Source organism: Argiope bruennichi, chromosome 1 (assembly GCF_947563725.1).
Source record: "Argiope bruennichi chromosome 1, qqArgBrue1.1, whole genome shotgun sequence".
Taxonomy (NCBI): Eukaryota; Metazoa; Arthropoda; class Arachnida; order Araneae; family Araneidae; genus Argiope; species Argiope bruennichi.
Window position 1 is genome coordinate 64674126 of NC_079151.1, and position 27648 is coordinate 64701773.

The 27648-nt window shown below is 26.3% G+C and overlaps 2 protein-coding genes across 3 annotated transcripts; one reads left to right on the plus strand and one right to left on the minus strand.

The window, feature by feature from the left end:
- Positions 1–408: 408 nt before the first annotated feature.
- On the minus strand, positions 409–12070 carry LOC129970778 (transmembrane protein 198-like). 2 transcript variants are annotated; one of them, XM_056084488.1, is made up of 8 exons: positions 11983–12064; positions 10453–10499; positions 8476–8563; positions 5779–5970; positions 5366–5695; positions 4296–4532; positions 2704–2837; positions 409–1539 (listed from the first exon to the last, which is right to left on the minus strand). In XM_056084488.1, the coding sequence occupies exons 4-8, from the start codon at positions 5948–5950 to the stop codon at positions 1402–1404; spliced, it is 1011 nt and encodes a 336-aa protein (XP_055940463.1). In that variant the 5' UTR covers positions 5951–5970; positions 8476–8563; positions 10453–10499; positions 11983–12064; the 3' UTR covers positions 409–1401. The 2 variants fall into 2 exon arrangements, with proteins under 2 accessions (XP_055940463.1, XP_055940464.1); XM_056084489.1 differs by lacking the exon at positions 10453–10499 and having other exon boundaries at positions 11983–12070.
- A 223-nt stretch (positions 12071–12293) lies between these two features.
- LOC129970804 (translocon-associated protein subunit gamma-like) lies at positions 12294–17798 on the plus strand. The gene is made up of 5 exons (XM_056084490.1): positions 12294–12517; positions 14061–14187; positions 15198–15290; positions 16479–16610; positions 17688–17798. The coding sequence occupies exons 1-5, from the start codon at positions 12391–12393 to the stop codon at positions 17752–17754; spliced, it is 546 nt and encodes a 181-aa protein (XP_055940465.1). The 5' UTR covers positions 12294–12390; the 3' UTR covers positions 17755–17798.
- Positions 17799–27648: the final 9850 nt, after the last annotated feature.

Sequence of the window (27648 nt, forward strand, 5' to 3'; positions counted from 1 at the left end):
TGCAAGTTATTATCATCAGTGTTTCTATTTAAAGTTTTAGGGTATTTAAAAAATTCAAATGTTAAATTTTTTGCAAAATATAGTTTATAAAAAAAACAGACTTCGAGAAAAATTACAAGCTCTTAAATTTAAGAATTTAAAACTGAAAAAATAATTAAATTATATTTTCAATATTTTCACATTTATAAGCTTCATTAATAGTCTATTTCATCATGTTTCTATGGCAAAATTTTGAAAAATATTGTTACTCATCCCACTTTTAACATTCTATCTCTATATAAAATTTATTTTAAAAACAAATTTCATTAATCAAAAATCAATTCATATATTAATGTAAATGAATACTATTATTAATAAATGATATTTAATGCATTTACAAAAGTCAAATTAAAAAACAAACAAACCATATACAAGTCATATAGAGCTTTATTTGGCATTGAACATAAAGGAAAACTATAATTTTTACAATCTTGAGCAGCATTATAAAAAGTTCTACAGGAAATCAAACTCTATAACTGACTAAATAATACCTTTGCAGATTTTTTCCATAATATACAATTGGAAATGGATGTACAATGAAAATTGGAAACTTGAGCTGTATAAAATAATATTGCCACTGCACCCATTACTAAATATACAAAATCAATCAATAAATAAAATATAAATACTGTTTAGCATTACGTGCAGAAAAATTAACAATTCAACAAACAAATTCTTGCACTATTTTGTGCTTTAAAAAACTTGGATTGGAAACATTTCATCATAGATGGAATGTGTGCTATATTGTAAAATTATAAAAACTTGATCTTCCACTGAACACGTACACAGTAATAAAAACAGCTGCCTTTAAAACATTCTACAATGATTGATAGTCTCGCCGAAGTGATGACTGGAATATAAGAATAGGATAAAGCTTATGATAAACTGAAAAACAGAAGAATGTTTTTGACAATAAAATTCATTTACTATAAAATACATAAAATGGCAGTATTTTGTATGACTGATAATAACATAAAAGATCAACATCTATAGTTTCATTCACAAGGACCATGAATAACAGCCAAATGATGCTACACAAGCATTTCATTTGACAACAAGGCACCAATATCTCACCGGACAAGTGACACTGCTTATTTATAGAGCAACAGGTTAGCCTCTTCTACACAATCATATTTCAAACTCATTTGGACTTCATTAACGTTCTCACAGTTATGACTATACCATTTTCAACATAAGAGATACTGGTTTCACAAATCGAAGGAGAGGAGGAGGAGGAAATATCACAACAAAAGAAGGAAATGGCTTGAGGCAACTATGATATAGAAAATGCAATGTGAGTGCCCTGTGCTTAGAGCTTTTTAAGTATTGGCAGTTGACAAATACACAGGAAAAATGTTCTGTTTAAGGTAGTTGACTTATAGATGTTGCCATACTTTCTGAAGGATTCAAAACCGTTAGATGAGTCAAGTCTGAATGAAGAGTAGTGAAGCTATCATCGGGAGGCGGGCATACTTTCTTCTGCATGCCTTGAACATAGCTCTGAAAAAACAGCAATGATTAATATTACATTGAATAAAACAAATCTTATATAGACAATTAAAAATAATTTTAATGCATTAAAAGTTATATATCACACACTAAATAAATTTGAAGAATGATTTCTAGAATCATTTAGATACAGAAATATTAATTAAAAAAATTATAGGGACAATTTTTCTTTCTTTTGTTTTCTTTCAAATCATAAGCAAATTAAAAAATTTCCATGAAAGGAATGCAAATATCATTTGCATAATGATGATTATTTGAAAACATTTTATGGCATTTTGTAATAGACATAAGAAATATTAAACATCTACAAAAAGTTTAAAATCATACAGTTTACAGAAATTAAATCTTTCTTTAATATTAGCAACAAGAAATTATATACATAAGTATACATAATGTAACAATTAAAAGATCTTGATCCTATTTTTAAAATATAGAAATATAAGAAAAAATAAAATAGTCAAATTATTTGTACAGATTACTAACTCCAAAGGCAGATGATTTAAGAAAAAGCTTACAAACCAGTTTAATTTACAATTTTATGTGCTATAATAACAATCTTTCTCATTAATTAGACCCCAACATTTAATCTAATAAAAGAAAAAATAGCAAATTTTTTTAAAAAAATTTCTTACATTTGTAGATAGTACAACTGAAAGTTTGTCACTCACCAAAACTAATTCTTAAAGACTTTCAATTAAACTTCATTTATAACTTTCTCTTCAGACTGCAAAATGATCAAGTTGTCTAAGGAGGTCATTATGGAACAAGCAACGCAATGACCATGGAACAGAACATAAGTTCTCAGACTGCCAGAGTTACAATAATTGATAAAAATCTCCAAATGAAAAAACAAACAAACAAAAAAACTTTTATTTTTATAAACTACCTTTGTAAATACATCATTAAAGCCCATTTCTAGTTTGAAGGTTCATGCTTTTTGTAAACTGTCAAGACAAATTGCTTTTAATAATGTATATTTTGTGTATGAATGTCTTTCAAATTTTGAATTTATTTATAAAACTAAATACATGCAGCTTCACAATGCATCATCGAAATAAAATTTTAATTTCTTTCAAACTAAGAAAAAAAAGTTAGGTCGAAAGTCTATGCTAATATGTAATTATTTACAAGATTAGCTACTATTTTTTTACATACTTGAGATATGACATCTCCGTGTGCTGTGCGGACTTGATATAAATATCGATATTTCTTTTGGCGTTGTTCGGCTCGAGATTCTTGCCTTATTCTTTGCAGATTAAGCTGCCTTGTTCTTCGCCTTGGAGCAATCACTAACAAGTAAAATTATTTTGTAAGCAATTTTTTGTCATAGAAGAATTTTTTTAAATTATTTAGAATTACCCTTGTAAATAACTACACTTGCTAAATGAGATTAGAATTTAATAATTATTTAGAATTAAGTATTTTTATCATATTTGATAACAGGAAAAAAAAAAAAAAGCTTATTTATTATTGTTTAAAAGTAGCTAAAAACATTCAATGTAAAGTTGCCTTTTATAAGCAAATATTAAAACAATGTAATCTTGAAAACTATGAACCTTGTGGAAATCATGGTTTTATAGCAGTGTTAATATTAAAATTTAATGCATCATTATTTTTAAGTATTGGAGCCAATTTTAAAGTGAAGGTTGAGTAGGTATGAGACGCACGAGGATAGAATCTGGGACCTTTTGGTTAGCAGTCCAGTAACGATCCGATTTTACCAAAACAGCTGTCCAGGTAGAAGTGCTGTTACTGGCTTATATGCAATTCACCACAGTACTCTCCCTCCAGTGAGTCGAAGGGGAGACGAACGATATGGCGTTGAATAGTGATATATTAAGATATTAGTAGCTGTTGTCTTAATGGGCCATACCCAGTTTGAAGGCGCCAAGCGTTATGGCGAGCGTGTGTGGGTGCTGATGCGCCAAGTGTGTCTGACGACTTTTGGGTTGCTGCGTCACGTGAGTCTGACGACTTTGCTGCGCCAAGTAAGTCTGGCGACTTTGATTGCGGCTAGATGATGCCACAACAGCTGTATGAAGGTTGAAGGTTCAGCGTCCGAGGTCACCAATGAAGAGGTGAGAGATGCTCGGAGGATAGAACCTGGGACCTTTTGGTTAGCAATCCAGTAACGATCCTATTTTACCAAAACAGCTGTCCAGGTAGAAGCGCTGTTACTGGCTTATATGCAATTCACCACAAGGTAATTAATTATACAATATTCTAACTTTAAATGATTGTCAATTTAGCATACTTTAAATGTGCTAAAAAAAAGATAGCAGTTCAAGTACCATATTTTTAAATATTATAAAAAAGTAACACAAAATTATTAAAAAAAAAAAAAAAATCTAGAAAACACATTTTGTATCTCTTACATGAAGGGACATTTTCAATTGTATATCACAGTGAGGAAAAAGTATTTATATAAGTTTTTGAATTTCCAATTAATAAAATACGTACACTTTAAGCTTTATTTTATTAAATTTTTGAATTTTATTCAGAAATAAATAAGACAATTAAAATTTATATATCTGATAAATAAACTGAAAGAAAATTCATCATATCACTTTTAGAAATCATTACATTATCAGTAAAATTTTCATGCACTTCCTTATTTCAACATTTAAAGAGTAACAGTACTAAAAGATTGTACAAAATTGTTTTCTATTTTCTTTAAGTGTTAGCTAACGCATCACATCTATATTGAATCCTTCAGAAATTAATTTTATAGAACTACAGTAACTTACGTTGTTGATGATGAATACCCAGTCCAGTAATTCTCCATTGGGTGAGAGAGCCTACAAGGATCATGAAAGGCCAAACTCCCAGAATTAGCCAAGAAAACCAACAGACTGGTAAAGATGTAGCAGATAGTTTTATTCTGTCCCAAACCCAATGTATCATTATATATTTCTCTATAAAATAATCTGCACACACAGCAATAATGGCACCTCCATAAATACTAGTTCCTATTATTGTCAAACCTGAAAGAAATAAAGAGTTATTTTAAAACATATATACATTGCTTATATGTATGAGGGCAATAATGCAATTTAGTAAATCAGAAACAATTTCATATGAAAATATTCTGAATACTACTAATGTAAACTTAGAATTTGCATAAATTTCAAATTTTTAAGAGCTTTTATCAGCAACAGCTTTGTCAAAAGACAACATTAAAGCAACAAAATTTAGATTATTTCTCAGGGGGAAAAATACACAAGAAATTATTAAAAAATTCAACACACACATAGACACACATACTTATATTTATTACAAGATATATGTTAAATGTATATGAAATGAAAAATAAAAACACTTTAAATGTAAAATACATATATAATCTAACAAGCTATAATTATAATGAGAAATGGCACTTTAATTTAATAGGTTATGAAAAGTGTAACTTTTAGACAAAAATAAACATTTTAATGTTTTGTTAATGGTATTTTTTCTTCAAATAATTATTTTAATAAGAGGCTAATTATATTTGTCAGAATTTGTTTTATGGTCAAAATAGAAATTAACAATACATAAATACTATTGTTTAAAATTGTTTTTTAAAAAAGGACAATCGCATTTCGTTCCTTGTTTTAACTTATTTAAAATTATGTTACATAATAGATAATTTAATAGTAACCAATACATTTTAAATAAGAATAAATATAACTTTTGTAATGCAAAATATATTTTTTTGCCTATCTTTTTCATAAATGCAAAGATAACAAAGATTTGCTGTTAGAGCAAAGGCTTTGTTTGCCTTTTTCTTTTTTAAGAGTTAAGATTATGCAGTTTTTCTTCGAAAATAAAATCTTACCTTTTTGCCAGAACAAAGTCAGAACAGCACCTGCAAGCCCACATCCCATGAGAATTGCTACAACTATCCAGATGGTACTTGGTATATACCACACATAAGAAATGAGTATTGCAGCAACTCCAAGGAATAACCCAGTATGAAAACCAGTCACAAAGAGGCCCACATATTGTACAAGCATTGTTATTAGACCAAACAGAACACCTGCACCCAAAGCAACACCAGCATTACCAGCTGCAGGCAACAGATCTTCTTGTTGGCAGATTAAATACACAATGATTGTACCAAATGTGAAGCCTGTGAGGAACATCACAGCCTTAAAACAACGGTAGCCTGGGGAAAAAGATAATTCACACTTTAAACAGTTATAAAAAATCATAAGATTGAATGCTAATGCTTTTGAAAATCACACTCACCATAAAGTGTATATACAACTCCAAAAGCCAAGTACATGCCACATATGACAGCAGTACTTAGATCAAAGTTATAATCATAATATAGGCATCTATCAACCTCTGTAGGTGCAGAACTATTTTCATAAAAGTAGTCATCATCAGGATGGGAGTGATATTCATCCCACATAGACATTCTTGAGGAATATCAGAAATCTAGCAAGACAGAGATATCAATAAATTTCTCAGCTTTCATAATACTGAATTCACTTTTAAATTAATTTATTTTATAAAAGTATAACAGTCACTATAAATGCATGAATCTCTATATAACAATTTTATTTTCTTGAATAGTTGTCTACAATTGCTAATGTATCTGTGTATGAAATTAAGTAATTTATAAATATAATTAATTTCAATTTTTATGATGAAAATTGAACTGAAGCAGATTTATAAACTTTTAAACAACATTTTAATCAGAACGTCTATATGTATAACAATATTAAAACAATAAACCAGCAAGAGTAATCTCTCAAGACTTTTCTAATAAAGAAGTCATTCTCATTCTCCCATATAAAATTGTGCATTCCGAGTAAGGAAATGAATGCTTTGTATGGCATTGGTGAGCAATAGTTTAGATTTTTCGTGTGAACTTAGCAGTTTTTCAGAATCTACAGTGTGATTCTTGGTGATTAACCCCCAGCATGCAGTTAATAGAACCCATAAAACACATTTATGTTTTTGAACTGGTTTCCTGCTACCAACTGAAATCAAAATTTGACACATTACTAGAATTGTAGCCACAAAGTCACATACTGAATTTCATATATTCAAGTCATTTCATTTTTATCATGCTTAAGTGCAAGTAAAAGGACACTATTTTCAAAGATTTGGTTTCAAATCTGAAAAGCACCAAGATTTTAGATGTTAAATCTGTGTACCAAAATTCATCAATCTAGTTTTCTTAATTTTGTAATTATTGTGTTAACTTATATTCAGACAGTTGAAAAGCCAGACTTCATTTGAATGAATATCACCCAAAATCTTACAGAAATAGAAATTTGGTATAAACGTATAGCGGATTTCGTCCATCTAGGTCAAAGCATTTTTTTTTTAATTATTGTGTTGACAGACAGACAAACCAACATGCCAAAAATGTATTTCTTGAACTCAGGTAGGTCTGGAACATTGAAATTCTTCAAAATCTTGATTTCAATTATCCATTATAATACTTTCTTAACACTTCATACACAAAAAGGTAAAAAGCATTAATTTGGAATTCAAAAAATTGAAACCATATAAAATTGAAATAAATATTTTTATACTAGTTCAACAAAATATTAGCTCTACTGAGGATAAGTTCATTAATTTTGAAATCTAGTACTTATAATGGTTATGGGTTATGGCATGACTAATTCGTGTTATTAACATAATGTATCTGATTAATAAGGGGGAAAAATACTACATTTGGAACTTGCATATTATTTCACATGCCATTAGCAAAACTTTAATATTTACTGCATGCCATTGATAAGTTAACAGCAAAATTTTATGAAAAAAAGAATATAAAAAAGAACATTTTCATTCATTTTATTATTACGCATAATGCTACATGCAAGATAGTAATTTAAAGATAACAAATCATTAAAAAATAACAAATGCTGGCCTATTACAATTAAAATGCAAAAGATTACAAATATTAATTTTGAAATTGAATGATCAATTAATAGAGTACTAATAAAATATATTTGATTTGAAATATACAGTTCTGATTTAAGAGAATTAAACACTTTCAAAAGCTTTTCTCTCTCTCTTTCTCACTCTTTTTTTGCAAAATTTGAAATTTTTTCTTGAATTTTTAAACTTTTTTTTTTTTGAGCTGCTCCAATAATTACATTTTTTCTCCTTTTTATTCTTTGAGCTGACACTCTGCTCCCTTTTTTTTCTTCCCAAATTTTCACTTAATTCCTTCTCTTTATGTTCTTCATATTTGACTTATGAATTCTTCACATTTGAAATCCATAGTTTTGTCACTTCAAAATAACTTGTTATATTATTTACTTCACTGCTGTCATAAACAATTCTTCTTGCAATTTTCATTCGTATTTTTGCACTGACTATCTTAATTGATCGAAATTATTTTTCTGTTGCCAATGACAATGTAACATTATAATCTTTAACTATAATATGACATCATGCAAGTTTCTGAATTGAGAGCAAGTCAAATCAATATTTATTTGAACCAATCTTTCGAAAAGTTTCATTAGGATTGCTGTTAGCAACAATCACCAGCTTAACATTTTTCTTATTGCAATGCAATTTTAAAAAGTTACAACACTCCTAAAAAAAAGCTGCCCCTGGTTATTGTTGCTATGATCATTTTGATGATATATGGCTTCAGATATAGAAAAATGATAGCATGAAATTGCTGATCACGCACATACTTGGTGCGAAATATCCTCGTATATAATTTCTCCCGATTTTTAGGAATTTCCCTGATATCCTGGTTGTGATACCATCTTGTAAACTTTTAAAAAAGTTTTTAATTCTCAATTTTCTTTTTAAATAAACAATCAATTTGCCATAAAATTTCAAATTCTTTCTTTTATTTTGATTATATTTATTAGCATTTGAAGGAAAAAATATTACATTAAATTCTTCTACTAATAAACACCGGAAAGAAAATTCAGTTTTATAATTCATATAGACAAAGATACTTACAATTTTTAAGAATGGTGAAAATTTCCCGAAATGATATCCCCATTCTTCACTTTGCAGCACCTTATTGTTCCCATCATCAATTCTATGCCTGGAAGAGGAATATTTCTTTTTACTTTTAAGAATAAAAATATATTTGAAGTTAGATTACTAAAACATTAATATTTTTTAAATCATTACATATTCTTAAAAAAAATTTCACAAAAGTATAAAAGAACTTTAGATCATTAGGTATCCCCCCCCCTTTTAATACCCAAGTTGGTTAAGTTTTATAGAAAAGAACCAGATTTTGTCAAGGAGCATAATTTCTGACTTTAATATGAATTATAGATGAGACTAAATTAAGAAATTTTCAACAAAATTTTATTAATATATATATATATATATATATATATGTGTGTGTGTGTGTGTGTTTACTTTTTTTAAACATTTTTTAAACATATTAAATAAAAAGTTACAATAAAAATAAATTATCAAGGATTTTACAAAATTCTAAAATGCATTTTTGATTTCCACAGGCCCTATTTTTATTTTGTATAAGTTTTATAAAATAAACAATCAATAAAATGAGGTAGGAAGTTACATTTTTCTCTTATAAAGAAGCCATTTCTTGTAGCAATTTTTTTTTTTTAATATATATATGTAACATTTTGATTGAATTAGAATGTTGGTTCGAAACAGTGAAGAGACTTGGTATTTTTAATTTCGTTTTATTCTATTCCGAGTGGCAGGCATGATTACATACAAGAAATCGGAGCGCAGCACATACAAAAGTAAGAAAAGGGAAAAAAGGGACGAACAGATGATGACTTGCCTTATATAACATAGGATTTCCGGCCACGCACCGCTTTAGTGACCTTAGACAAGGACAAAAGTATCACTTTCATTTGATACGTAGTACTGATGGTGCATTATTTTTACAAAGGGATTAATTAAACTGAAAGTGGAATTGGATCACGAAATAAGAGAATATTTTAGAATGAAGTTACTATGGGTTAAATTAAGATAAAATCTTGGAAATTAATTAAATTGAACTTAGAATTACTTATCATTACATTTATATATATATATATATATAGAGAGAGAGAGAGAGGACGAGAGATTTCAAGACTTTTGATAATGTTTAAAGCTATTTAAATGAGAGAAATTTAAGCATAATTTTCATCAATTAGTTCACAGGTAGAAAACACGTTTAAAAATGTTTTCAGTGAAATTTTAATACCGAAACATTGAAATATAAGGCATATATGAAATTTTGTAGACCTATCTCATTTTTATTGAATAAAGATATATGTTTTATATTTGGTTTTTATGATAACTAATCCCAAAAAATATTTTAATCCAACTCATTTGTTTAATATTACCCATATATTTTGAATAAAATTCTATGTAACAATCCATTCCTGCTCCTTTTAAGAGATCAGTTTACACTATATATGTCACATTTTAAATATTCTGCAAATTATGAATAAATAAGGAAGTAGTAATTTAACTTTTTGATTATTCAGATAAGATTTTAAAATCAGATAACTTATTGGGTTTGTCAATTATTTTAGATCAAAATTATCATCCTCCCTCTTTTAAGAAATATTTCATTTACAAGCAAGTCATAATAGGTAAAATTTTTAAAATTATATATATTTTTCGAATGACTGGTAAATCTCTATCCTTATAAATCAACGGATTAGATATGCAATATACGTGACAGCCTGTTTATTGGTTGCAATTTTTTTCTTCTGCAATTGCTTATATTGCAGATACAATAGTAATATGCAATAAAAAATTAATCCAAGATCATTCAGATAGTATATTTTGATAAAATTGCAGATACAATAGTAATATGCAATAAAAAATTAATCTAAGATTATTCAGGTAGTATATTTTTGATAAAATATCTTACAATAATTTTTAATTCAAAATTTAAACCATTAAAATTAATCACTACACTAAGGAATATTATATATGTGAAGAAAATTATACCTGTATTCATCACAATTCAAGTGTCAACATGAAGATCTTCTATCAATCTACACAAAAGTTCATAATAAAAAAAAATCCAAAATAATAATAATAATAGTAATAATAATAAAGTAAAAATCATGGTTATCTGTAGTTTTCATCTCCCTAATTATGCTAGATATTCCATTTCAGCTTCCAAAATTACTCTGACCAAGATTTTATTAACATAAGAAATAGATTATCTAAATACATATTTAAAAAAATAATTTATTGCAATTTTAAAAATTAATTATTATGACTTGCTTGGAAATGAAATATTTCTTAAAAAGGGGAGAAAGTGGTAATAATGATTCTAATTAGTAATAATTTTCTGTTTTATTAAGATCATTCAATATAATATTATTTTATAAATAAAATAACATTATTATATTGAAAAACATACCATATTAATATAATTTTTGCTGATGTAAACATCTAACCGAAATAAGAATTAAAAAAAAATAATCATAAGATCAGTAACTGCTAATACTTCATAAGAATATCTAATCAGCAATAAGACAGAAGTTATAAAAATTGAAGTCCCTGCTAAGCAATTAAAATATACAAAAATAAAGAATTATTTTTTGCTCCAAAACAATCACATATGAAATATTGTATTAATGAGATTTCATATATTGTTGTTTTGATCAAAAAGTAATTAGTAATACTTTAGATCATTATTTTAGTACATTAGATTACAATGGAATAGCATGTGTATATACTTTTTGTTACCCATCTAATGTTATCTGCACAGCAACTAGTAAAACTCCATTTTAATAACTAAAATGGTGAATGAATTAAAAGTAAAGTTTGCAAAAAGCACTATTTGCAATACAAGTTAAGAATATTAAAATAGGAAAAGAAGAAGAAGAAGAAAAAAAAAAGCGATATATATATTTTTTAATTTAGAATGAATAAGCATTTAAAAAAAATCGATACGGAAGCATGAATTGTAAACGCCTTCGAATTTCTAAACAACCTACATATTGGTAGAAAAATATAACTGATTAGCAATACTAGTTTTTGGATTAATGAGATGTTGCTGGAGAAAACAATGCAATATAAAACGTTTTCACACAAGGCAGCATATATTCATTCATAGATCAAATTTACTTTTATTAATTCAATTTTTTTTGTAAACGACTTTAATTATAAATATTTCCATTCAAAAACGTACGGTAATCGAAATCAACAACTATAACTTGAAAAATGTTACACGCTTCCTATTCATATATTTTATAATTAGTATTTATAGTATCCAGTATACAAAATAAATGTTTCGGAGATTGTAAGATGCATTGCTTCAAAATTATATTTTTGAAGCAATGAATCTTAATTTCACTGTCAAATGCTTTAATTTTTCTACATTTTCTAAACAAAGAATTCAAATTTACAGGCTAAATAGATATCCATTCTATATCACTAAAACACCGTGAGGAAAAAAAAAGTTGCATGCAAATTGTAATTAAAAATTTATTGAATGCAAAAGAAAATAAATAATTTAAAAAGTACCATTATTCAGGTCAGCATATAAGATTATTAAAAACAAATCTAGTCATCCTCCTCAATTTGGGGAAAACATCTGTGAAGATCAATGCTTCCATTCTATTTAACGAAATACATAGGTTTCTTATTAGTTATTTAATAGCATAGAAAAATATTGAAATGATATGAAAGAATCAATGTTTAAAATAATTAAATTTATAATGGAAACAAAACTTTTAATTTTCCACGAATTCCTACACATCGTTTTTTTTATAAGAATATGAAACCAAAAGCAATTAAAAGAACAAATTTAGAAAATGAAATGTGGCAATATCTTAAAACTCGTCGTTTGCTTTCGTGTTCGCTTGCCGCATCATATACTTATCCGTGTCACATTTTTGTAACCGATTGTGTGAAGTTTCTAATACTTACAAAATGCCTGCCGGAAAGAAATTAACGAAAGAAGAAGAATTATTGTTACAAGATTTCAGTAGAAATGTTTCAACTAAATCATCTGCTTTATTTTATGGAAATGCATTCATCGTTTCAGCTATCCCACTTTGTAAGTTCATAACCTAGCATTGATAAGCACATGCAATTTTATTAACTGACGATTTAAAATCCAAAATATTCATCTGAGTTTTTTTTTCGCATGGATATATTTTTAATAAAATTTGTTTTGAATATTATTTATATGTTAAAAGTTTTGTAATAAATTGAATTTTGTTATAAGGCGCGATGCAAACATTTTGAATGATGCAGATGTGATTTTTTAAAAATGCTTACTTTTAAATTGCTGTGTGATACTTTTCACGCTGTAACTCCTCTATGTATCCTGTAAAAGTTTAACTATTATTGAAGTCGAGTTAGAGGGATGTTATTTTTTGATATTTCGAATTCCTGATTATAGACTTACTCTTCTCATTCATGCTTTTTGCCTTTTTTTTTAAAACTAAATTTTATTTTGAAATATCAAAGCTTAAATTCACTTTCTTTGCAAGATGACTTTTTAGTTAATAGATATAAATCAAATCAAATATTTGATTTTCTTTACATTTCTATCTTTTCATTCATGATTAAATGTCTCCTGAGTAATGTATGGATAATTTGGAATGATTTATATGAAGGGTCATTATTTAAGTTTTAAAGTTTTTATATGAAAAATCCATAGCATGAAAATCTATTTTAGTATATATTCAGTGATTGGTTAAAAGATTCTTCATTATAAAAATTTTGAAAGTTGTGTATAGTTCTAAAAAATATTAGTATAATTTAAATTTGAAGTTTATTGTATATTTTGCAAGAATAAAAAAGTAATACACTGTATAACATAAGACAATGTGCTTTAAAATAGTGTGCAAGTATCACAGTAATATTTTTCATGTATCTGTGACTTGAATGAAGTGTAATGACTGAAATAAATTTAAAGTAGGGGATTTGTTTGAATATAAATTTACTTTTTATAGTTATTCCCTTCTCTTTCTTTTAATTTGTTGCCTTTTATAACTTTTGATATTTACACATTAACTACATTTTAGTAATCTAAGTTTTCAAAGCTCATGACATAAATTTCAAAGGACTGCACTTTTATAGGCTCTTTCATAACAAAAATTTGACTATATTTTACTAATAGCATGTAGTTATTATATAAATACTTAGTTTTGCTGTATAATATTATTAAATACAAACCTTTCTTTAGGCAATTAGATGCTATCACAAGTGAATATTTGTTTTGATTTTATTTAAATAAAACTTATTGGAACTCTGCCAGCATTTTTTCCATGAAATAATAAAAATATTGTAGCTAATAAATTGTTCCTGGATCAATTATAAATATTTCTTAAACTAATTAATTAGTTATTTGACATTAATATTTTAACTAATTTAGAAATTTGAAAAGAAAGAGAAATTTAAAAAAAAATTCTGTATTTTTCTACAATGAAAAAACATAAAATTACTTGAGTATAAGAATCTAAAATAGTCAAATCTTGGTTTTATGTGTTGTAACAAATTTTTGTTATATATAATTTGATAATGCAGGAAATAATAATTTTGTATGTTAGAAATGTATAGTGGTGAAAAGTTTAATTAAAAATATTTTACAGGGTTATTCTGGAGAATTCATCAGATGGACCCTTACCAGTCTGGTATTTTGTTTGCTGTAATGACACTTATAAGCACATGGCTCGTTGCATTTGCGTACAAAAATGTGAAGTTTGTCTTAAAACACAAGTAAGTATTGTTATAATAAAGATCTGTGAGGCTTGTTACTTATTATAAAAATCTATATACATCAGGATTTTTAACACATTAGTATCCTGCACAGTTGTTAGCACATTAGTATTATGGCGCAGTTTACATCTCATTTCCATATCTAAATTGAACACATTCTAACATTTTTTTTTTCTTTGTACAAGGAGTCTATATGTTTCCAAACTTCCTAAACAAATTTCAACTTGTAGATATTATCCTTTAGCCAGATTTTGATATTATAGAAGTTTCATTTTGAAAATTCTTTTGGCTTAAATTTACTCAAAGGTAATGGTAAGAATTCAATAGTATTATTTATTTTTTGATATTATTAGCCATAGTAAAAAGCCATATTTTAAAATGGCTTTTTACAAATTTTTCAATAATTAAAAGAATAAATATACACTTTTTCTTCTTTCAAATTTAGTATTACTTAAAAGAAAAATATCAAATATCTGAAGATAAATTTAAGCCATAATTTTCTGTGAATTTAAAAGAAATTTAAGCTTTAAACTTATTGTTGGGAGGTTAAATATATATTACAAAAAAAAAAAAAAAAAAATTAAAGGGTTGTTTATAAAAATTATTCATGAATTTCTATAAACAAAAAAGGACTTAATGTTGCAAAAGTAATTTAATATCAATTCATTCCCATGTTATATAAATGCGATATAGCTTTAAATTTTTAAAACCATATCTAAATCAGTAAAAAAAAACAAAAAAAACATAATCTTAACATATATTTATAATTTCCATGTACATATTATTTATGTGAACATTGCACATGATATAACCTAATTAGTTAAAATATAATTTTTTTACTAAAATTTTCATTTATTTAATCTATTTAAAATTGTTCTAATCCTGAATTTTTTCAAAAATTCATTCCTCTACATAAACAAACATTGCTCTTTTTCTATCTATTTTAAAGTTGTAGTAAAAATATTTTTCTATTTTTAAAGAATATAGTACGAAAATTTTCTATTATATAGAATTGCTGTTAAACGGGAAGAAGCTGTCTCTCGAGATGTAATGAAAACTCTAGCTGATGACAAAAAGATGTCTAAGAAGGAAAAAGATGAACGGTAAGTTCAGTGCTATGGCAGTTTCTAAGACATGGAAAGTATTTAGATATCATTTGTCTTATTTCAGATCAATAATTTTTTTTATTATTATGAACAACTATCTTTATCTTTTTTAATGAATTGAATTTGCCTTTTTTAAGTTAAAAATTGCAAACAGTTCACTAAAATATTCTTATGACTTTGCATTAATGATTTTTATACTCATTAAGAATTACTTTTTACTGTGAAAAGTTAGTTTAGTTCTGTTAAAGATCTAAGAGGATTTTTTAAATTCACATTTTTCTCAAACCAATTATGAATTTATTTTCCCACCTTAATTAAAATTCTACCTGAAAATTCAGTTTATAGAAATTAATAATATTATGAATATTTTGTTTTTACCATTCATTATTTTTTATTTTTAAAATTCACTAAGGGAGGAAAAAGAAAACAAAGAATGATTAAAGTTCTGTTATATTTAATGTAACGATTTCTTTTACTGGATACAATTTCAGATGTTACTCATATATTTTAAAATTTGATTCAGATTTTTTTTTTTTTAAAGCAGTAATTTGTTTATTTGCATTCATTCAAACAAAAACTTTTTTTTTTTTTTTTTTTTTACAAAACTCTTTAAGATTTTAAGAGAGAAAAAATTGCTTGAAATCTTATTCTTTTTAGAATTTATTCTCTGAGTTTAAAATTATATTAAATATGGATTTATTTGATAATTTTTTCCTATTTAAATTTAATTATATTTATAATTTTCTTTTGAAAAAGTTATATTAATTTTTTATGCAGTTTTAAATTTTAGCTTCTATTATTAGTAATTATTTACTGCTGATTTTCTTAACATTTTTTTTTAACTTCCTTGATATATTCCATTTTTTCTATAAGCTATTCCATTTTTTCTATAAGTACATGAGTATTTTAAGTTTAAGAAATACTTGAATAAATGTGATCAATTTTGATATTTGTTTTTAAAAAGTTTTTTTTTCTTTCCTTTCTTGAGAAAATAGCAAACTTTTAGATGCTTAAGAAATATTTTAATTTTAATAAATACAAAAATTAATTTTACATGCGTTGTACATGTAGTTATATATATTAGAATAACATTTTAATGATGAAATATTTTTCTCTGCATGTTGAACCTTGCCTGTAACTCTTAATTCTCATAATTTACTCTTATGAATTTTCATTTGATTGTAGTATTTTGTGGAAAAAGAATGAAGTTGCAGATTATGAAGCCACTACATTCTCCATATTTTATAACAATGCTCTATACTTGATGTTGATAATCATCTTGTCATTTTATTGTCTCCGTTCATTTGGACCCAGCATGTATCCTTTTTTGTTATAATTTCAGCAAATTTTTTCATTATGCGTTATGGTTATTAAAAATTTGATCAATCATTTTGGAATATAGATTACATTAGAATTAGATTTGTAATATATTTTCAAAATAGATTTAAATAGTTACAAGCAAACTCTTATAATCTATAGAAAACTTTTAAATTAAAGTGCAATGCAGCTGCAGTTTTTTTTTAATTTTTTATTTTAGTTTCAATTTAAACAGTATACAGTTCAATTTAAAAATTTGTGTGTATTTAAAATAACCTTACATGTTTTTCAGTTTATATTAAGTGTAAAAGTCATCTTAGAATGGCTTGTGAATCTTAATATTTTTTCTTTCTATTTTAAACTTCCATATTTTGTGGAACAAATATTTTCTTTGAATTGGAAGTTTATGTTTTAAAAATGACAATTTAGAAATAATCCCATATATAGTTCAATTTTTAATGTCTACTCCATGTAAAGTTGATTTTTTTATGTTCTAATTTTTTATATTAGGACTACTTTAAATATTGAGGAATGAGTAGAATCAAAGAAAGAATTTTACTTTCAGCAGGTTTTATCAAATAGTAAGGTATTAAAAGCATAAAATTTTAAAATATTTTTGATATTTGAATGCATTTTCAAAGAGTCAATAATACTTTTGCATAATATTAGCTAGGATATTAATCTCCAGCTCAAAATCTTTTTCCTAGGTGTATTAAATAATATGCTTATACATTTTGAGATTTCTTTGTATCTATTTGATCATATTCAGCAAATTCTTAAATATACTGTCTCTATCCTTGTTCATGTAGATGTTAAAAAAAAAAAAAACTTTTTTATTATTGGTGTTTCTGTATATTGGATTTTAAAATGAAATACTAATAAAAAATTAGAAATAGTAAAGGAGAATAATCATGACAGGTTTTTAAAAGGTGGATTATAAGCAAGATGTGTTTTAAATGCAAACTATTTTTTTATTCTAAGTATGTAATTATAATATTTATTATTATATTTTTTTATAAAATTTTGTCTAATGGTTTATTATTTATTAGATTTTATATATTTCTTAACATTTTAAAGTAATTATGTAGCGTCAGTTGGTGCAGCAGGAGGACTATTGGCACTCTTTTCAACAAGCTCAAGTTAAAGACCTTCCACAAAATACATTTCTAATAAAAACATTACATTTTTCTCTTTGTTATTCTTCATTTTTCTAAATTGCATATGCTCTTTATTTGGGTCAAATTGATTTTAAATTTCATTCAAAATAAATATTTTTTTCTTTCAAAATGTTTCCTTAAAATTTACCTTGGATAATTAAGCAAATAATCTTTATGAATACTTTCATGAAAATATTTTTTGCTTAGCTCTAAGACTTTTTCAAAGGGAACTGATTATATATATATATATAATATTGAATTTAGCAAGTAATATTTACTTCATTATCTGACTTAAGGAGTAAGAAAGAGATCCTGCTAATGTTATATGAGACAATAGACTGATTGCGATAGCATGAAAAAAGAAGAGAATTTTAAAATTAGTTATTTTCCTTAAAGATTTTTTTGTCTACCCCAAACTACCTATCTGTCAAAAGTTAAAAAAAGATCATCAATTGAAAATATTCTTAGTTTAGACTGACTTAAGCAAATATTAAATTGCAGGATTAGAATTAAGAAGTTTTCATTCAATTTACATTTTTCCAATTTTTTTTTTAAAATTTGGTTTTTGAAATCTTTGAATGAAATTATAAATAAATGTTTTAAACTGAATTTATATTCCTTCCTTTTTTTTTATTTTTCTATAATTGGATCATGAAAAAATATTTAATATCAAAATGAAATAAAAATTATATTTGATCAAGAAAGAACTATAAAAATCCTTTCGTAGAATAATTTTTTATCCTCAGTGTTAAAAAAATATTCTATAAGATTTTTATCATAAACAATTTTTAGAATTAAAAATATTTTTAATCACTTCACAATTTTTATAATCTATCCATTCAGTTATTTTAGCCTGAGACCATAATCTATTTAAAAAGGCATACTGTTTTTTATACAATATAGCATTGTGAGTAGACGAATCCTCCACTAACTGTATAGTTTAAATTGTTTAGACACACTTTTCCCAAATGAAGCAAATCTTTATTTATATGCAATAATAATACAGAAAAAGGTAAATACATTAACCCACAGGAATTGCTGATTGCAGCATAAAATAAATCTACTTTTTACTTCTGTAAATCATTGATGTACTGCTGGAAAATTAACTTTTGTTAACTTCATTTCACATTGAGGACTTTTTTTCCTATGAGAATTTTATACCTAAATGATAAAAGTAAATATCTTTTCATTTATTGATTATTTTGATAAAATATTGTAAGATGGATTTAGGACATATATAAATTGTATATTTCCATTTACAATGAGTTAATTATACAAATTGAAATAAATATTTTACTATTCAATATTTCCTGAAACAATAGAGCATACATAAAGCAACACTATTATAGGGACACTAAAAAAATCTATCATTTTTTAAAAGCTTTTGAATTATTCGTTTTGCACACACTATGATTACATTTACTCTTGTAGAATTAGGCAATATATAATTAGCAAAATGTTTTACAGTGGTTTGAAGAAATCAAAGAAGGACATCTACCAGTAGATGAATGTGGCTCATCTCTATATTTTTTGATACTTTTTTCAATTATTTTTTGTGAATATTTTCTTTCTAGATTATCAGTCACATAAAAAAAATATCTCAAGTTGAAAAATATTAAAATGTACTACATCTAGATTATAAAAAAAATTAAAATGATGTAAAATAAAACTGTGTAAATTTGAAGTGTTTCTATATAGCTTCTAATGCATAAGAACAATGATGCAATTCACATATTACTTAAAAAAAATTTCTTTGACAAAAAAAAACATCATGCCTATTGGAATTGTTTTCCCAATATGGTGAAATGTTTTATTATTAATTACTAGCAATTATTGTATTACTAATTGAAAATGACTCTTTTTTTTAAAATAAAAAGAAACTTAATTTCTGTTAGTAATATATTAGGCAATTGTCTAAAAGCCATCGTGGATTAAAGTCGATACGTATAGTAGTTATACCATGGATTAAAGGAATTTGACACCCAGAGTGATTAAGAAGTCTTTAAAAATGTATATTGGTGGATTGCTGTTGATGCATATTTCATATTTTATTTACAGATTTCTTTTATATACCATAAAATATTTAAGATACAATTTGAAAAATTTGTTTTATTATTTTATAAATTGAAATTGTTAGGTATTAATGAACTAAATAGACCAACTTAACTTTTGTTATTGAAATTTTCTTTCAGTTAATGCATTATTATTTAAACTGGGAAACAAATGAGTGGAATAAATTGATAAAATACTGTTTGGAATGATTGTAAGAATTTATTGAAATTGAAGTTATGCATATCAGCTGCTTTGGTCATATTTTGTTTGTGACACCATAGACTTGATTTTGAAAGGGGATATCAGATATTCCAATATAATTAAAAATAATGTGTGAAAATTAGTAGAAATTGTCTTGTTTTTTTATATTATAGTTAGCTTTACATTTTGCTGATAAGTTATAAGAAAATTGCATGCACAAATATATAAACACTAGACAATGTATTATTACTTATGGGAAACTTGTATATAGGGAACTTTTGCAGGATGGCATTTTTGGCAGAATCTTTATAGGGTACTTGATGATTTTATTTTCTTAAAATGCACTTCGGATTTTAATTATTTTTAATAGTTTTTATGCTGTTTTATAAGTTTTAGTGTATCAAAAGGACAAACGCTCTATTTTATTTCTCTAACATAACAGTTGGATTTTATTCCCTTTTAAGAACATCCAGATGAAAATACATTTGTTTTCACTAATTATTTTGTACTAAAAATGGCAAAAGAACTAATTTTAGGTGGTTACACATATAATAGCTTATCACCTTTGTTATTCTATTAGTTCTAAAAATTAAGATGGCATTAAATAAAGTCACTCTATCACAGAAAAGTTGTGAATTCGAAAAAAAAAAAAGCTAATGGATTTTTTGCACATGGCTTGAAAATCATTAAAATATAAAAGAATCTTAACGTTTTCATCAATTTTTGGAATTTTTGTACTAGCTTTTACATTCACTATAGAGATAGTTAAATGCTCAACTTCCTAATTATAAGTCATCCAGAAATATTTGAACAGTATTGTTGAAATTTCTTTAGTATACATTTTCAGTACCTAATTATTACACATATATCTTCATATTCATTGTTGGTCATAAATTGGTTTCACACCTCGCTAAAATATGCTCTGAACAAGGCTTATTGAGAGTTCTTGTCAGTACTGTATTATGGTACACATCATATTATGTTGCTGAATGAACAATAGCATTTTTTAATAAAGCAACACAACCTTAATTTTAATAATGATTTTTATTCCTTAATAATTTTAATAATTAGTTTTTATTTCCTTAAGAGGACTTGGTATTCTAAAATCGATGAAAATGATGATTTTTGAATTTTGCATTTAAAATTATATCAGGACATGGGTCTAAATTTGCTGGAAATTTCAGATTGATTGGACAAATATTTTATGAGAAATCATCTTGATAGACTAGATATTAAGAGCCATGCTCTGTTTCATTGTTTTATTTTATATTTTAATTCAGAAGCCCCCACATTTTTTACTTTGAAGTAAAGGACATTCTTGAAAACTGTTTACTCAATGTTAGTTTATTCGATAATTTCACTAGTCTTACTGTATCAGTATTTGCCCATTAAATTTGAACACTTTTTAAAAGGAAAATCAGTTTTTTCTTTTTTTTAAAAAAAAATTACTACACGTTTTGGAATTGTCATGAGTTAAAAAATCGCATTGTTTTATTATGAATGATATGAAGTGTAGAGCGTATAAATCAGATTTCTCATAGAAAACAGCTTTATTTGAAAAATTTGATTATGTACAGTTATTTATTTCAAAATTAAAATTTTTTTTTGAGATTTTCATATAAATTTTTGAATTTTCCAAATAAATTTTGAAATTTTAATGATTATTTTAAAAAGGATAATAATTAAAACTTCAAAATTTTAATTATTATTAAGTTATTAAAATTTTGAAATTTAAATTATTAGTTATTTAAAAAAACGCTATTTTACTGTAATTTGTTTGTCAAATTCATTGTGACACTGAAATTAATAAATGTATGTGTGTGAAAAAATTTAAATTTCTACTAGACCAAATTAACAACTGTTTTTCACGATATAGTTTTTTATATGTAAAATGCCTTTCAATTATTTTTTCTAATTATAGCTAAATTATTCTTGGGCAATAATTAATTATGGGACCAATAAAATCTTATAAAATCGTTACTTTCATGTTTAAAATAGTTTGGTATTGGTATTGTTGAGAAAAATAATTGATTTAATATAAGCTGATTTAGAATCTTTGAACCCGTTGAATCTTTAAACCCGTTTTTCTCAGTTTCCTTTTTCTGAAATCATGTCTACTATAAAATGCTAAAAGTCAAACGCATTTTATTCAAACTATTTGAATAAAACTACTTGTGAAGTCAGAAATATCAACATAATAAAATTAGGCATGAGTTTTAAAAATATTGATAAGAAAAAATTTTAAAAAATAGCGAAAGTGAAAAAATCAAATATTTTCCAAAATTTAACATTTTTTTTCCTTTGAAATTTATACAGATGTTCCAAATCGGATGTCTATTTCTATTAAGTTCATTAGGAGTATTCTTTAAAAAAATGGTCAGCAAATATTGAGAATTGAACAAAAAGGAGCATTTTTTAAAAAATTGGTCATTTAAAAAACATTTACGAAAATTTAAACTTTCAGATGAACAAAAAATTAAAGTTACATGCTCAATTTAGAAGATAAATAACTTGGATATTACAGAATAATAACAGAGCATTTGCAAGACAATTAGAATAACACTGTTTTAATGTCTGACAACTTGATGGTAACATGGGCATGAAGTTATATCTAAACGATTTGACTGGAATTAAATACAACCAATATACGCGATGAACCAGCTCTTTGCCACAGACATCAAGTAGATAAGTTATTTTATGTAATTGATAAGAACTTATTTAAAAAAAATTTGGTATTTTGATGTTTATTTAAAAGATTTTGTAAATGTTGGGAAAACCATATTTATAAAATAAGTTCTAAAAATATTGCTGTTTGTGAAACGATGGTTAATGCTTTCTATTAATTTTCCATGAAGGTAAATATGCGCTACTCATGCGGTAAATATTTGTACAGGATTGCTTTCAAATTAAATAAAAAATATTATGAAATAAGTATGAAGATAAAGTTAAAAACTCAAACAGATTTATGCATGCTATTTTCATGTAATCAATGGATTCAAAATAATTTAGCGCCTGTAGCATATCGTTAAAATCCGCCTCTGTAAGGCAACATACAGACACATACTTTTAATACAAATGGTTATTTATTACACATTCTTAATGCATACGTTTATCTTTATTATTATTAGCAACAATTGTTATATCAAACAATACATTACATTGCCGGCGTCCTGGCATAGGAATAGCGCGTCTTCCTCGTGATGTAGGCGACCTGGGTTCGAGTCCCGGTTTGGGCATGGTTGTTCTTCCGTTGTTCTATCTGTGAGATATGTGAATGTGTCCTCCTGTAAAAATGGGTTGTGTAAACGAATGAGTAATGCGTGAGTAGCAAAGTCGTATTCTTAGCCCTAGTTGGCGCTACTATAAAAACAAGAGACGCTCCCCCAACGGCTTAAATCGCTGTCTTCGTAAGATGCCATAAGAAACAACAATATACTACATTTCAAATATTCCCTTAAGATTTATATATTTGATTTCATTATGAAAGTAAAATAAATATTTTGAAATCAATGCTTTTTTTTTTTTTTTTGAATTTTGAAAAGTTTTATGGTAAAATGTTTATTCCCTTTCTTACTATTTGGGCAATTTCTATTTTTCTCAAAGTAGTTGATTTAAAGAAAGAGATGTTTATTTTTATCTGAGATTTCCTTTTAAATATATTTGTTGTATTCCTTAAAATAATTGTTCAATAAAAATAAGGTTAAGTGCAAGCAAATGTAACTATTCATATCTCAAATATCAAAATTTAAAGACCTTTTTTAATAAAAAATAAAATCACATAAATATTGCTAGTGAGAGGCATTTATAGAAGAAAGTGGAGCAATTTAAATATATAATCCTGTTTTCCAAGATTAAATTCAATTTTATTTTCAACTTTAGTTAAAATGGGGAAGATTTTCTTATCGTTAAAAGCTTTTTCTTACATAAGATGGGTACTTATATAAGCTTAAGTGTAGTGCATCCATTTTGAATTCCAGACATGATTTTTTTTTCGCAAAACGGGAGGGAAAAAAATTCCTAGCATTTATAAAATGAAATAATATAGGTTATTCAATCCCGATTTTTGATTATTTATTCCATAAAAGACTTTATTAAATACCACAAAATGGTGAAGAAGATTGTTTAATTTCTAAATATGAATCGATGTTAACTCTTAAATTTGTCTTGATTTTTAAAAACATTTTAACGGTATACAAATTTTATAGAGAAACATTACTTTCGAAACCAGTAATTGAAAATAAAAATGAGCTAAAAAAAACTCAAAGAGAACAATGAAATGAGAATTCGTCCTTTAAACAATGCTATTAGAATTTAAATTATTTCAAAAATGTTCATGATTGTTGGTTACCTTATTTGGCTCATTACCAAATCAGCCAAGATCTAAAACTCGTCCTAGAATATTTGCACTATTTGCTGCAGATTAGCAAAGAGAAATGTGAACTTTTTAGGAAAAAAATTTATTAAAAATCATTGTATAAATTTATTTTGATAGTTATAATTTTAAATTAGAGAAAAAAAATCGAATAATGACATCAAAAAATTAGAAAAGAAAGTACGGGATTTGCAATGATGAATAGAGGAATCAAAGCTCTTTGTAAACACAAATAACCTTTAATTTAAATAACTGTATACATCTACCAAAGAAACAAATAATAATAATAAATAAAAAAAAAAGCAAAAGCTAAAGCAGAATTATATTCTCTTATATGCTTCCGATAGTTTCTTTCTTCGATTGAATCACTGATCAGCAAGTCTTTCAATATTTCCGGTGGATTCAACAGATGTTCCAAAACAATTTTTTTTTTTATTATGACAAAATTTTGTGTATTTGCCACTTGAATTTACTTTTTTCCCCCAGTAACATGCCTGGCAAAAAGAACAGAGTCCTGATATAGTCCCACAATTTTGTTTTTGTAGTTCGGAAACTTCGCTCCGTACACGTAAACGTTTAACCCTATCTCGTTCATTTCGGTTGGATCTTCTTGAGCATTTTCATTCGACTTGTCTTCTATTTTTCGACGATTTCGTTTTAAAATCGATACGGCACGACTTAAACTCATCGTAAAAAATTTTGTCCGATTTTTGACGTTTATTTTTTGTTTAAAAATTTTTCAAACCGATGCAAGAATAGCGTTCGCTTGAAATCTTATCAAACCGCGTGTTGATATTCCCGAGCGAGGTCGAAGTGTTGTCAAACGGCGATTAACAAATTCGGCCTGATTTTGCGTCCACGTAAGCGTTATATATGTGTGTGTGTGTATCAAATTTCATCCATGAGACCAAAATTCTCAATTCATTATCAATAGTTTGTTTGTGTTATTTACTCTGAATAACAAGTATTATAAATAAAATTTAAGTAAAGATGGTCTTCTCTAATTGGATGACATGGAGCAATGTGACCTATGGCATAGCAAAAGTAAATGACACACAAGGCAAAATATGAATTTGTCCCCCCATTGCCAATTGCCACTAATGGCTTAGTAAGGACAAATGACACTTGGAGCATAATTTTATTGGTTCGTCATATTTTATTTTAAAATTTGGGATAAATGCACTAATGTTTTGTGCCTATTGCACTTTTAAGAGTAGCGCTAAGAACATCTACATCTCTCCTCCCTTGTCTTCCTGGTCGGTATGCTTATGGCAGCAGAGATAAACGATTATTTTCCACCCCTTTAATATTAAATAAGACAAAGGGATGAAGAAATACCCTTCGTTTTCCCTTTATAGTTTGGATATCATCTATTCCCGCTATGCTTCTGATGACTCTTAAAGAGAGGAGGGCAAACCCGTTATATTGTGGGTACAGTTGGAGTAATTTACCCTTCATCGACTCTGATGGTTTTGAAACAAAAATTTAAGATTTCTATTAAGTTTTGGATCCAGTCATTCAAATGAAAAATATTTAAAAATATTCTAGATTTCTTTTCTATATAAGGCTAATATCAATGCTTTTTTTTTCTATATATAACGCTAATACTAATTTTTTTTCGCTATATAGAACTAAATACAAATTTTGCAATATTTAGCTTTATATAGAGAAGTGGTCTCGATACTGAATACGCAGTGTGTGAAGATCTCCATCATTGATTTTTTGTAGACGCAGTTTTAAATTCATTAGTTTTAAAATTCGTTTTTAGTTTTATTAATTTAGTTTTTAAAATTCCATTTTCTGCGCTAAGAAATATTTGTTGAATTAAATGGGCTTTGTTACATCTTATTTTTCTTTTACACTAGGAATTTCTTTGAAGAAAGTAGATATTGATTCATTTTTTTTCCTGAATGATGGGTTTATTTTACAAAGCACATTCTTTTGATCAAATAACATATTTTTATTCCGTACCACTTTCTGTTTTATTTCAAGTGTCAGTCATAAAAATTTATTAGTTGCTGAAAACAAACAATCTTGAATTCCTCCAAAAACACCCATAAGAACATCGATGGAATCAAAATATCCCACCAAGCGCCTGACAAAGGGCTTTGAAGTGCGAGAGTAGGCGTTTAAGACAGCAATCCAAAGCAAACTGTTATTTTAGCTGTAGGAAAAATAATAATCTTAACACCTCGCAAAATTCTTTAATGACATTTTTCAACATTCCCCATCACGTTGGTTTTCTGCCTATCACAAACAACGTATTCAGTATCGAGACCTCTTCTGGGTTCGTTGTCAACTGTTCTGTGATGGAGTGGTCGAAAGGGATGATACTTCACATCCCGGCGGTAATTTAATCTGTCTGTGAGCGAGGAGAGGAACTAAGTGCTACATGGAATTAATACTTCATGAAAAGACAGAGAAGTGACACATCTCGCTTACGGATCGAGCTAAACGTGTTATATGTGTTTGAAATTTAGTAACAGTGCGGGAAACTTTTGGAAATCACGAGATTCTTAAGGATATTTTTTTTTTACAATATGCTATGTTCTTGAATACAATGGATTTATTTTATTATCTCGATGTTTTTATTTATAGTTAGACCACGTTATCATTTCTGCTGTTTTAAATGGCTTAGTTTTATTTTAGGTTTTTCTAATGTTTATTTTAAATATGTTTGAAATTATAAGCAGAGAAAAGAAACATCTATTTATTATCTGGCTAGTTTACAAATGGAATATGAAAGTGAAGTTATAGTATCACGAATGACAATGTGCAATTAAAAGACAGATGATCAAGATAGTTATGTTTTTAATGAGTATTATGCTATGGGACTTAAATCCTTTAAGAAGGTTCGATTGACGTTGTCCTCTTATGTGCAAGCTGGATAGTAATGAACATGACAGCCAATCACAATAATCCCTGTTTATATGGTTTAGTTCTGTGTCAATTGGCTGTGATAATAATAAAAAAAGCTTCAATTAATACAATAAATAGAATTGATATATAGGTATTAAGATGAAGGGCTTTAATGTCAATTTCAATTTCAAAATTAAGTGTACTTTCCTGAGAGAAAATACATCTTTTTTCAATAATTCAGCGTTTAATTTCATTTAAACGCAACCGAAATTATTGGTGAACTCATGTTTGTCAAACGCGATTAATATGTAATAATAAGAAAAATAATCGTGATAATTAAATTTGAAAAATTCTGCTTCCTAAAATATGTCATATGTAGAATTAGGTCATTCAATTA